General features: G+C 46.2%; 1 protein-coding gene across 4 annotated transcripts in view; it reads left to right on the forward strand.

Annotated features, from left to right (window-relative positions):
• The window catches only part of GALM (galactose mutarotase), a 103,763-nt gene that overhangs the window by 68,883 nt on the left and 21,300 nt on the right, over nucleotides 1–13,580 (forward strand). For all 4 annotated transcript variants that reach the window (XM_036066161.2, XM_078056206.1, XM_036066160.2 and 1 more), the window contains exon 4: nucleotides 3,790–3,871. In XM_036066161.2, coding sequence (XP_035922054.1) covers nucleotides 3,790–3,871 — 82 coding nt within the window. The remainder of the gene's footprint in view (nucleotides 1–3,789; nucleotides 3,872–13,580) is intronic.

Raw genomic sequence — 13,580 nt, forward strand, 5'->3', positions numbered from 1 at the left:
TTATAGGTAGTAGATCATGGTGATTTTTTACTATTTTCTACATTTTTGTATACTTAGGACATCCTATTTTATAATCTAAAGAAATAGATTCAGAAATGGAAATGATACATTAAATATGTAAGTATCTTCTGATGTATTCCAATCAAGGAGACAAAATGGGAATGCAAGGTCACTATGGCTCTGTCCATTTACCAGGCAGCGGGACCCTCGCAGATCACAGACCCACCCACAGGGGTAGTCAACGTTAACCCCCTTCTGTATACTGTCTTAGTGAGTGCAACTGGAATCCACAGCCACTAGCTTCAGGGTTGAGGATGGGAGACGGCCATTAGCCCTTTGGGGCCCTTTGATGAGAGTGGGTGGTCACTCACCAGGCCTAGGGTCCAGGGGCCTCTGCATCTTCAGAACATCTCTTACCGTACCCAGAAAAGCATTATTATGTGTCTTAAACCCTCCCCAGGTAAATAATTCAAAACTTGATCATTCAAAGTGGTCAGCTCATCTTATGTATTTTCTTGTTGCTTGTTTATTTCTTTTTTAAATTTAATAAGCAATATGTTTGTTCTACCTGGGGCCAAATTTTGATTCATCACTTCTAAGATTGAGTGTTGATGGCCTGGGGGGAGGAGAGAACTGTGTTTTTCAAAGAATGGAAAAGGTATATGGGTTGCAGGTTGTTTGGGCTTTGTTTGTTGTCCTCGTTCCTTCCTTATCTAACCCCGAACTGGGCAATGAAGCAGCCTGGGGGGAATTTGAGATGAAAGGCAATAGTGGGGTTCCAGCCTGACTGGAGAGGTACGTCAGCAAAGACCCGGGTTCTTCCATCTTCCCATTCTGCCTCTTCAGTGTTTTGGCTCTTGTCTTCGGGCTCATTGTCTCCTGGCCACAAGATGGTTGTGACCCGCAGCTCCAGGAATCACGTCTTCGTGTAGTCGCACCCAGAGGCAAAAAAGAACCTATTCCTTTTTTTCATATCTCTAATGTTCCATTTTTAAGACTAAACAAAACTTTTCCCAGAGGCTCTCCAGCAGCCTTTGCCTCACAGTTCATGGGCCAGAAGTGTGTCCCATGCCCTGCCTAACCGAGTACCAGCAAGGGAATTGGACCACCCGGTGGGATTAGGGAGGGCGTCCTTTACCCCGGCATATGACCCTAGCACAGGACGACTCAACAAGTCAGCGCTCTGCCAGGGGCAAACGAGGGTGCCAGGAAGGGAGGTGCGGTGGCTTGGGGTAGTACTCGAGTGTCGATGCTACCCTGCTCAAGGTGAGGAGAGCTGAATGAAGGCCGTCCTAGTGGCAACGCACGGAGAGGTCTGTAAAGCCCCGGGCAGGCCACAAAGGGCTTTATAAATGCTTAATGTTCCGAACTAGTAGCAGCTGAGCAAAGCTAACCAAAACCAACAGTGAACCCAGAGATGGGCCTCAAGAGCTGTTGGTGGATCAGCCTTCCTTGCCAGGTTTTCATCGGCCTAGAAAGGAAATGAATCCAGCAGGAATATTCCACCAGAGTGGATCATTGAATTATTCCAGGTCAGAAGAATGGTAAAATGAAGCCTGCTTCCCTTTCATAAAGGAACATAGGTGCCGTTTGGTGACCCGATGCATTAAGGGAGTGGCTCTCTCATAAATGTTCCTTTCCGTCTCCCCCAACCCAGGCTTCTTCTTAACCTCTCAGACTCATCAGTTTATTTGGTGTGTGATTGAATCATTTTCTTCCTGCCCTAGTGCTACAAAACAAACAGAAAAAAGGAAATTCCTAAGCAGCTTTATTCATAATAGTAAAAATACTGGAAACAAGCAACAGTCTACCAAATATTCATACAATGGAATACTACTCAACCTTCGGCTGAGCATCGAGTGGATAGAGCCAGGGAAATAGTCCCCAGTTCTCTTCCCTCATCTCTGCTCCCCTCAGGCCCAGAGGCCTCTTCGGTGCTGGCAGGACCCCTGAGGCATGAGGGGATGGGAGTAGGGGGAGCCCGCCAGGAGAGACCCCTTCTAGTCTAGAGCTGCTGTAGGTGGTGGTGCAGACCCCTCCCATTTTGGACCTACCTTCTCAGGTCAGAACAGGGACCAAACGAGTGACTAAGGTAGAGACTATGGGAGCACAGGAGAGGCCTCTGCCCTGGCCTTGCCTCCAGTCCCCTCCTACCCCTGCCCATGTGTACCCACCGGGAGGGCACAAGACCAGGGCAGTTCTTGAGGAACAGAGCCTCCTCGGAGTGTAATTAAAGCAATTTCTGGCCTGTTTAGACAAAGATTCTCATGGTCTCTAAAATCCTGGCATTTCTCCTCAGGACGACTCCATTTGATTGTGTGGGCCTAAGTCTTTCTGACTAGAGGATCTGTTTCGGTTAACCCACAGGGCTCTGCCTCCCTCTGCCTGCTTCTCAAGAACCCAGCTTAGCTTTCAGTTTAGCTTAGCTCGGAGTTTCTCAACCCGAGCACATTGACATGTTGGGTCAGACAATTTCTTTGTTGCAGGGCTGTGCATTATAGGGCGTTGGGCAGAATTCCTGGCCTCTTCCCACCAGATGCCAGTAGCATTACCACCTCCAGTCATGACAATCAAAAATGTCTCCAGAACATTGCCAAATTTTGCCCTACGGCAAGATCATCCCCAGTTGAGAAGCACTAGTTGAGCTTAGTTTTGAGCATTCACCAAGCAGAAGCCCTCTCCCGGTTCCCCTTCCACGACTTCTGCTGTGAAGCTTGAAAATACAGTATTCAGATTTAATCCTTTTTATCAGAAACCTGTATGTGTCCCTGCCAATTTGCAAGCAGCACAACATAGCTTTATTAACCATCCTTCACAAACACCCTGGAAAAGGTAGAAAAGGAGCATCATTGGCCTGTTTTACCCTGAAGGACAAGAGATTCTAGGCTAAGTGATTTCCCTGGGGCCACTCGCCGAGAGCCGGAACTAGACCCCGGGCCTTCTGGCTACTGACCCGTCTTTGACTCCCCCCCCCCAGGAAGGCAGGCTGCATCTTTAATGGAAGAGATGAGCGAGCTCCCAAATGTAGGAACTCTACTTCTGACTGCCGGGCTTCTGTCCTGTGGTACAGAGTGGGTCCTCTGGGTGGGAGCTGGGCCAGAGAAGGGGGACAGGTACCCCACCTCCAAGCCTGGAGGCAAGGTGTTGGCCATCCAGCACTTGTGTGTTCCAGGTCAACAACTCTTGCTCTTCTGTTTCCTAGCATGTGGGGAGAGTGGGAGAAACCCCTCTGTTAATAAGCCAAAGTCGAAAAGTCTTTCAAACCACTGATGTCTCTCTGACTTTTCACACTCGTAATTCCACTTAGACAAGAAGATGCATGCTGGGGTCACCCTCAAAAACTTCTTCCAAATATATCAGTTGCTATGTTGAGGACCTATCTACCTACACTTAAATGAACATATTAATCGTCGCCATAGGTCAAATGGGATTTCTAAAGTGTTTGTCAATGCCTGAAAACATTTCTGCAGAGAAGTTAAAAAGCAAAAATACCTGGGGCGCCTCGGTCGCTCCGGCGGTTAAGTGTCCAACTCTTGATTTCCGCTCAGGTCATGATCTCAGGGTCGTGGGATAAGCCCTGCGTGGGGCTCCTCGCTGAGCACTGAGCGCTGAGCGTGGAATCTGCTTGGGATTCTCTCTCCCTCTTCCTCTGTCCCTCCCCCCACCCCACCTCCCAGCTCACGTGCTCTCTCTCTCTCAAATAAATAAATCTTAAAAAAAAAAAAAGCCAAAATACAAAATAAGACTAAGCATTAGATCTTCTTTTCTTTCTCTACCTTTCTGTCCCAGGGTTCCCCAAACATATACGACCATGAAGTCACTATAGAAGCTGATGCCTTTTTGCCTGTGGATGAAACCCTGATTCCTACAGGTTGGTGAACTTCAACGTTTTTACGGGAATGCAGAGCTGGGGTGTGATTGGGAGAGTACTGAAACCTCATTTACCTAAATTTATTTTCTCTGTTGGCCCGCCAAATTGCCTATAATTACCGTGATTAGTCATTTATGTGGGTTAAGGTTGGGTGACCATATAATTAAACACCCAAGCCAGGACACTTTTGAGAGGGAAAGGGGATGCTATTAATAATTAAGCTTGGGCAACTGGGCAGTTCTAAACAAACTGGGTCAGACGGCCATCCTAGCTGAGCCGTAGACGGCAAGAGTTCTCTGCTAAAATGTAAATCAGGTACTTCTTAGCACCTCAGCGGAGCTAAATTTGCCTAAGCATTACCTCCCCAGTGCAACTTGGTTTTAGATGGAGGAGGAAAGGTTGGACCCTGGGGAGGACAATGCACGTGTCACCTCTGAGACACAGTTGTGGGGGTGGGGTAGCATGGAGAGTCCACAGTAGCAAAAGGGAAGGTGAGGTGTTACCAAACTCAAGCCTTATGGGTGTGTGTGTGTGTGTGTGTGTGTGTGTGTGTGTGTGTGTGTGTGTGTGTGTGTGTGTGTGGTGCGCCTCCTAGGTTAACTGGATTGAGATCATCTTGGTTATTATATGTGATCAAAACTACCTTAGTTCAGGGGCGCCTGGGTGGCTCAGTCGTTAAGCGTCTGCCTTCGGCTCAGGTCATGATCCCAGGGTCCTGGGATCGAGCCCCGCATCGGGCTCCCTGCTCCGCGGGAGACCTGCTTCTCCCTCTCCCATTCCCCCTGCTTGTGTTCCTGCTCTCGCTCTCTCTCTGCCAAATAAATAAAATCTTTAAAAACAAAAAAACTACCTTAGTTCAAATAGGCAAATCCATATCTCCGTAGAGATAGAAAGTGGATTAGGAGGTTGCCAGGGGCTGGGGACAAAGGGAATGGAGAGTGACAATTGGTACAAGATTTTTTTGGTAGGGGGTGATGAAAAGATTCTGGAATTAGATAGTGGTGATGGTAATATCCTGTAAATATACTAAACATCTGTAAATATACTAAACACTACTGAACTGTGTACTTTAAAAGGGTGAATTTTGTGGTATGTGGATTATATCTCAATTAAAAACAAGAAAGAAAGAAAGAAAGAAAGAAACAAACTTGGTTTCTGTGTTGTCTCCAGGATTAAGTGGTGTAGATTTGTACTAGATTGCAGGTGCACTGCCATCTGCCTCCAGGGGACAGATGGATGACAGCAAGGTGGCTCGCAGGGGTGCTGTTATTTGTGGCAGCTTATAGAAATTCACTTGAGGTAATTACCCCAAAGCAGTAGATAAATATTCTTATTTAGGTTTCATTAAAATCAGAGCTGAGGGGGCGCCTGGGTGGCTCAGTCGTTAAGCGTCTGCCTTCGGCTCAGGTCATGATCCCAGGGTCCTGGGATCGAGCCCCGCATCGGGCTCCCTGCTCGGCGGGAAGCCTGCTTCTCCCTCTCCCACTCCCCCTGCTTGTGTTCCTTCTTCCACTGTGTCTCTCTCTGTCAAATAAATAAATAAAATCTTTAAAAAAAAAAAATCAGAGCTGAGGTAAGTGTAGAAGGCTTAGCCAGAGAAAAAGTAAACAAAAGCAGAGGATGAAGGGAAAGAAGAGCAGAAATCCAGAACCACACAAACACTTTTGCATGAGCTCCGCTTCCCCTGCTTGGCTGGCCAAGATCTCCTGCCTGTGTGACAGCAACTTAGAGGTGCCAGGTCGGAGCCCCTTTGTCAGAGCACTGCTGTCTTGTGTTCCACTCTCTTAGGCATCCGTTCAGAGCTCCAGCCTTCCATCAGCCCATCCGTTGGCACCTACTCGTGGAAGGTCAGGAAGGCCTTTCCCCCTGTTCCCAACCCCCGGAAGGGTGCTACTACTTCTTTGCTTGTCTCCTCTGCTAGTAAAGAGCTTAGAATGACAGAATATGAGCACTCTGAAGCCAAGGGCGTCATCATAATCAAATAATCAAGTTTTACGTCACCACTAGTAAGACGTATTGTACCCTCCTCATATGATGTCCTGGAAGAGCACATCATCTGTGTCATATTCTGTCAGAAATGCCTAACCTCATTCCATTCAGGAGAAGGCATCACGTGAACCCAGCTGAGGGACAGTCTACAAAATAATTAAGCAGTACTCTTCAGGAGTGTCAAGGTCATGCTGGCCTTGAAGCAAGACTGAAGAATGGTCACAGAAGAGACCAAGGAGACGGGCGCCTGGGTGGCTCAGTTGGTTAAGCCTTCGGCTCAGGTCATGATCCTGGAGTCCCGGGATCGAGTCCCACATCGGGCTCCCTGCTCGGCAGGGGGTCAGCTTCTCCCTCTGACCCTCTTCCCTATCTTGCTATCTGTCTCCCATTCTCTCTCTCTCAAATAAATAAATAAAATCTTTAAAAAAAAAAAAAAAAAAAAAAGAGAGACTAAGGAGACAAGGACAACTAAATGCAATGGGAGATCCTGGACTGGATCCTGAGCCAGAAAGAGGACCTTAGTGGGAACACTGGTGAAATTCTAGTGAAGCGTGTAGTTAATAGTATTGAACCAGTGTTAATTTCTTAGTTGTGATCATTGTACCACGGTTATCTATGATGTTAACATTGGGGAAAGGACAGGTATACAGAGATGTACTTCTTTTTTTTAAAGATTTTATTTTTAAGAAATCTCTACCCTCAGCGTGGGGCTCAGACTCAAAATCGTGAGATCAGGAGTCGCATGCCGTACTGACTGAGCCAGCCAGGCACCCCCAGAGAGGTACTATTTTTGTAACCTCTCTCATGTCTAAAATTATTTCAAATTTTTAAAAAAAAATTTTAAAAAGCCCAGAGCTCCAAGTAAGATATTTTAATTTTCCTGGACACCTGCCTTACTTTGTAGGTAAGGGCTTTTGTTTTATTTGGGTGTCTTTAAAATAATGGGGTTGTGTTTATGGCCACTAGTTCAAAATTTGTATGAGGAAAATGGTAAGAATGTGAGCCTGCGTGCTAAGCAGCAACTCCTGCGAACAGCAGGAATTCAAAACCCAGAAATATAGGGACTACAGAGCTCATTAGAATAATAACGAGAAATCAAGATAAATGGATTAAAAATTTGTGCATCGCAGTTTTCCTTGCTCCAGGGCTGGGTTTAAAGGCTTTTACATTTTTCTTGGTAACATGTGTCATCTTCTGATATTTGCGTGACTCAGCGTGAGGATGAGTAAACCAGCCCATCCTGTCCTAGATGCCGCAGGATTGCATTAGAACTCCGTATTGTGAACTCCAAAGGGAAAATGGTGGCAGCTGCTGGTTTGTGACTGAAAAGGAAGAAAATGAATTCAGTAGCTTTTAGGTGGAGGTGATGAAATTAGTGCATATTTATTTGTGTATATTTATAAAATCTTATGTTGTCCTGTTGCATTTTGATCAGATGAAAATCACAAAAATGCGTAATTCATGCCGTGTAAAGATTATTTGTCATGATGGTAAGAGAGAATTGTGGCAAAGCACCGTAGAGCTCAGCATGTAGTCTAATGGGATGCAGAAAACTCACGGTCAGCTCAGGTCTGCACTGTGAATGGTTTTAGGATCAAATTCTATACTTTGTACTAATTTTGAACAGGGCTGTAAGGGCTCTGGACCCTGGGAGGCAAGAGCCCTGGTTTTGGGGACGCCTGGGTGGCTCAGTCGTTAAGCGTCTGCTTCGGCTCAGGTCATGATCCCAGAGTCCTGGGATCGAGTCCCACATCGGGCTCCTTGCTCAGTGAGGAGCCTGCTTCTCCCTCTCCCTCTGCTGCTCCCCCTGCTTGTGCTTCTCTCTCTCTCTGACAAATAAACAAATAAAAATCTTTAAAAAAAAAAAAAAAGAGCCCTGGTTTCGGTCTGGGCTCTGCCGTTAACTCGCTAGGCAACCTTCAGTGTATGTGTAATGCTTTAACATTTCACTTCCCTACGCCCTCATTTCCTTTTCTGCAAATGGGAGGGATGTTGAACTCAATCCAATATTATGGACCTGTAAATTTTCTTTAAAAAATAATTTGAGAGACTTACATGGGGTTGCCCAACTTTTCATTTTGCCAAGTTAGAAAGCGATCATAAATATAGGGCTATTAAAACTAATGGGAATGTATGTATATATATTTCAATTTAAAAAAATAATTTAAACTAACCGGGGTAATAATGGGGGACAGAAATAAAGAGACTAGTGGTGCCTGGCTGGTTTAGTCAGTAGAGCATGTGACTCTCAATCTTGAGATCCTGAGTTCAAATCCCATGTTGGGCGTGGAGCCTATTGGGGGGGAAAAAAAAGGAAGAAATAGACTACATTTATTTTTTTTAAAACCCAAGCTGCCATTTATAATCACCATCTTTTTATAAAAGAAAATATTTTAATAGCACAAAAGTGGGGAAATTTTAATCTCAGAATAAAGAACACCCCTTTAAATTGAATTCATCTTGCTTTTTAAAGAAATGTGATAGATTATCCAAATACATCTCTGTTTTCTGTAGACCAGTAAAAATGTTATCATGGACTCATGATTGTGAACCAGTAATTGGTCTGAAAGATCACTTGAAGTGCTTACATTCCATGATTCTACAAGGCTCTTATTATAACATCTTACTGCTATTTTTCTGCCACCCTTCAAATCCATTAGAACTCTGTCATGAAAGCAAATAAGTTGCAACAACTTCAGAGCACATACAAAAATCCGTAAGTCTCTTTTACCTATCCATACATTAGCCAGTCCTACAGAAGTTATGTCTGTTTGCCCAGTGACACTTCAACTGAAATTATAGGGTTGTTTCTTCCTCCCCTTTGTCAGAAATGTGTAAGAAACAAATGAATTGTATGTTTCCTTCGGAACTGCCTCCAGAAATGGGCGGTCACTTCCACTCTGCCCTGCCCTGATGGAAGAATTCACATGTCTGACCCTCTTTCAGCCAAGAACAAATCTCTGGGAGCCCAGATTTCATCGGATTCTTAACCCTGACCCAAAGCCCATGAGTGTGTGGCTTAACTCTGAGACCAGTCCAAAGTCATTTGGTCATTTGGAAATGCCTCCCCTCTGCTGCTGGGCTCACCAGGAATCGACAGTCTAGTGAAGGAGTCAGCCAGAATATTATCCATTAACCTGGAAAATGTCAGGATAGATAGAACTCAGAGACTTGCTTCAGAGGAAAAGCGCAGCCTGGGGGCTCCCAGATGGAGGAGATGTGAGTTAAATAAAACCTGCAAGGGCAGGTGGAGATTTGCCAGGCAACGAGGAGAAAGGTGTTCTGGATAGAGATGAACAAGGAAAGGGAGTACAGGAACAGCAGGACTATGCCCAGGAAGGCGCTGCACTTCTGAAGGATCTGGGGCGTGCTCTCAGTGGCAGAAAACCAACGGGCGCAGAGGGGTTGGCGGGGACCATGTCAGATCCGCACCAGGCTCTCGTATGGCTGCAATCCTGGATGGCCCTGGATGGCCCTGGATGGCCCTAGGCTGGCCTAGAGTTCAAGGCTGATCTACACAGGGCAGACTTACAGGTGTACCTGAGTCCAGTCTTAAACTTCCGGACATTGAGCCAGAAGTGGACTGAACCACAAGGCCACTTCCTTGAGACGTACAAGAAACCCGTTAGACCAGTCACACTCGGTTAAGAGTTCTGGGGATTGGTATGCAATATTAGAGATTGTGGTTGTGCTGAATTGAGAAAAAGGAAGATACTGTTTATTTGTGAGGTGAGGTGAAGGTTTATGATAATAATAGTTAATATTTCAGAGAGGACTTTATAAATGGTAATCCATACCAGAATCCTATAACGATTCTTTTTTTTTTTTTTAAAGATTTTATTTATTCATCAGAGAGAGAGAGACAGAGGCAGGCAGAGGGAGAAGCAGGCTCCCCGCTGAGCAAGGAGCCCGATGTGGGACTCGATCCCAGGACCCTGGGATCATGACCTGAGCCGAAGGCAGAAGCTTAACCGACTGAGCCACCCAGGCGTCCCTCCTATAACGATTCTTATTTAACAGATCAAGAACCTGGAATCTGAGAAGTGTCAGTAACTTACTGGGGATCACCCAGTTAACAAGTGGTGGGAAGCTGGGATTCAAACCTAGGGAGACTGGTATTCAAACTCAGCTCTTCACTACACCTGTACTCTGCAGACCCTACCGTGTGGTTAGATGTTGAGAAGGGTTCTGGGATGGGGTGGGGTGGGAGAGGAAAGAAAAGTCATTTCTTGATGATATAGATAGACAAGATCACCATGTGGTCATGACCTGGGAACTAAGCCAGGAAAAAAAAAAAAAGCTACCCTCAACAGTTGTCAGTTCTCATTTCTTTTCTACCTTTTATAGAAGTAGCCTTATAGCTTCTCTCTTTTCCTCCCTTTATTTTGACTTTTCTGCAAAGAAAGCAGAAAACAAGTTATATTGGAAAGGGGAGGAAAAAAGAAAGACAAAGATGGAGCGTTAAGAAGCTTGCCTGAGAGTAAAGAGCATGAGTGGAAGTGCCTGGCCGTGTTAGACTGGCCAGGAAGGGAATGTGGAAAAGGAACAACTCCAGAACAGTCCAGTTTAAAGCTCAGAATTATTCTCCGCGCCCCTCAGTAACCTCGGAGGTCATTGCGCTGTTGCAATGTCGTACCTTGTTTGGTGATGCATCCCTTGTCCTGCTTGTTCTCGGTCTTCTCATCTACCAGCTCCTGTCATGAGCAGGCTATTGTTGCAGATCTACCGTCTTCCACGGGTCATCTCTGTTGAAGAGGGTAGGAAGTTCACCGGCATAATAGAAGAAAAGCTTCACCGTGTACCTGGGTAGCTTTCGGTCATCTGGGAGATTGACTTACAATGAGATGCCTCATTTAACCAGCAGGGTGCTGGGCAGTGAGTTCATTCTAGACCCTTTGGCTCTCCCTGGCTTTCCCTGGGGCTGCTGCCTGGTCGCAGGGAGCCCTGCAGAGGTTGGCAGGCCACGCTGGTCTCCTTGTGTGTGAGTGCCTTCTACTCTACCATCAAATATTTTAGGCACCGTCCCCCATCCTCTGCTTTCCACCCCAAATCCTTGTGTCTTTGGGTTTTTTTAGATTTCTTATTTTAGGGTCATAAAAATCCTCATTATTTTTACTTGGAGCTCCCAGAGAGAAAAGTCTCTCTTATCATCATTGTACAAAAGAAGAAACCGAGAACTCCACCTGCACCCAGTATCCCAAGAAGAGAGAGCCGCGAAACATGTCTGAAAGGGTAGCTCTGCGGGAGAAGTTGTGGCGGGTTTGGAGGAAGCTCGGAGCAACACTGTATAAACATGAGGACTTTTATCAGATCATTCTTTGAATTCTGTGCCATTTTGTCCCAAATGCTTCATCTGACAAATGGCAATTTCTGTAGCTTCATCGAGCCAGCCTTCTCTTGACTTTCTGCCAAGGCCCCCTAGGCTTGCTTCGAAGCTCGTGTCTTTCTGTGATACAAAGATGTTTAATAGTCCCAGGCTCCTGCCTTTTGTGACTATTAATTTTTACTTATGTTTGTGTTTCAACTCCTTCTTTTTGTTTGCCCTTCATAGAAACTATTTCTGAGGGAAATGCTGATGCAGATCTAAACTTTGCAGGCGTTTTTCACCTTGGTCATAGATAATCGGTAAATAATTTTTCAGGTGAAGGGAAAGCCCACTATCACAAGAAAGTAGCACCTCTTATTGTACAGGAGCTGTGATACTGTGGCCGAGGTAGTCGGTAAAAAGGGACCTTCCCCTCCCCGTGTGTGTTGGGGGGGAGGGGCAGAGCCTTGGCCTCCACTTTGCCTCTTGCAGGCTCACCGATTGGGCCTCATCACACAGAAAGGAAAGGGTTGCCTTGGCATAGTGTTTGAGGGAGCCAAAGAAAGCACATATCATGAAATCCCCTTGTCTTAAACTCATAGCCCCCCTTTAGACCTCTCACCCAGGCACACCCTCAGACCTCTGGCGGCCTCAGGCCCCTGTTTTGCTCCTGGCTTTCTTCCTGTTGGCAATCTGGGGAGCACAGAAAATGTCTTCAGCCCTCTCGGTCAGTAAGACACAGAAGACAACAGCCTGCATTACGTGGCTTCTTCGTTCTCCCCCTTTCTGTGCACTCCTATTAAAAAGCTATCCTTGGGGCGTCTGGGTGTCTCAGTCGTTAAGCGTCTGCCTTCGGCTCCGGTCATGATCCCAGGGTCCTGGGATCGAGCCCCGCATCGGGCTCCCTGCTCCACGGGAAGCCTGCTTCTCCCTCTCCCACTCCCCCTGCTTGTGTTCCCTCTCTCACTGTGTCTCTCTCTGTCAAATAAATAAAATCTTTAAAAAATAATAAAAAAAAAAAATAAGCTATCCTTTTCCCAAAGCTCAGTGGAAAATCCTCAGCAAGTGTGGGGGTAGCAGAAGCCTTCAAAGGGGCCCATTCAAATCAAATCACCCCCACCCCCGCTTTCCCCCTGGAAATTTCTGCCATTTTGTCATTCCTGGAGGCTTCCAGGCAAATGCAGGCAAACAATATCTTTTGTGTGTTAGGCTGCAAGACTCCAGCGTCTTTGCTTTTTTTTTTCTGGGGGAAAAAAAAAAAAGAAGAAGAAGACTAGAATCCATCACCTGGCTTCTGAAGCCACTGCTCTGGATGTAATCCTGGGCACTTTGGAGCTGGTGGGGGTGTTGGGTCACGGGGTCCTCGCTCACACGTGTCCCCTGCAGCCCGGCGGCACCGTCGGAAGGCTTCTGCAGGGCTGCACGCTTGGTTCACGAAGACCGAGAGCAGCGTCTGCAGCCAAGCTGTCCGGCTGGGTTTGCATGTCAGCAGTTAGTTTAGCTTTGCTTCTGAGCAGTTGTCCTTCCCTACTTTAAAAAAAAAAAAAAAAATGCAGCCCATAAAGCATCTGCCACTACTTAGGATGGGCTCATACTCTGTTACTGGGGCATCTTCAGATCGTCTTGAGTGTACGTTTATATTTGTTGTTGTCAGGGCTGTCCCTGTAGTTTCCCAAAAGGGCGACTCCCAGAAGCTCGTTATCAGGAAGGACCCATGTAGAGTCGGTGTCCACAGACAGAGAACATTCCAGTGCCAGATCTCTGTGCAGCCATGTTGGGCATGTAGCTTCGGGACCCGAGTCTAGTTGTCCTGTCCTGGGGCAACAAGAGGAAATCGGTTCCTAGAGCTCTGCTCAGGTACGAAGCCAGCTAAGTGTGAGCAGGTGAGAAAATTCTGGCCTTCGGTTTCCCCGGGGATTAATTCATTCCCAGGGTTGTAAACATTATACGTCCCCTTTTCGCTTTATAGAACTGTGAGACTTGGAGGCCGTGTGGGCAACCTGCCCAGCAAGATATTATCACGTACACAACATTGTGCAGAACCAAGCACGTGTCTTTATAGGCGTTTGCAGCACACAGGTTTTTTTTTCTTTTCTTTTAATGTTGCTGTTCTTTACTTACAGTCGTAGATGAGGAATTAAGAAAGCAAAAAATGAATGCTTTGACTAGGTTTTTGCCTCTTACAGTAACATTAGTAAAATTCTCTTATTCTTTTCCTTAAGAAAAGGTACCTTTTATTTTTATAGAAATCTACACAACCCACTCTGTCCCCCAGCCCATCTGTGTTCACTTGCTGTTCTTGCTGCTCTCGGTTTTTGAAAGCGCCTTCTAAAATTACATGAAAGCAACCCCATTTTGACAAGATTAGAATTCTGGTACGAAAGGCTTACCATGAGGCTGTGGAGAAAGGCCCAG

The sequence above is a fragment of the Halichoerus grypus genome, chromosome 10 (assembly GCF_964656455.1).
Source record: "Halichoerus grypus chromosome 10, mHalGry1.hap1.1, whole genome shotgun sequence".
Classification (NCBI taxonomy): domain Eukaryota; kingdom Metazoa; phylum Chordata; class Mammalia; order Carnivora; family Phocidae; genus Halichoerus; species Halichoerus grypus.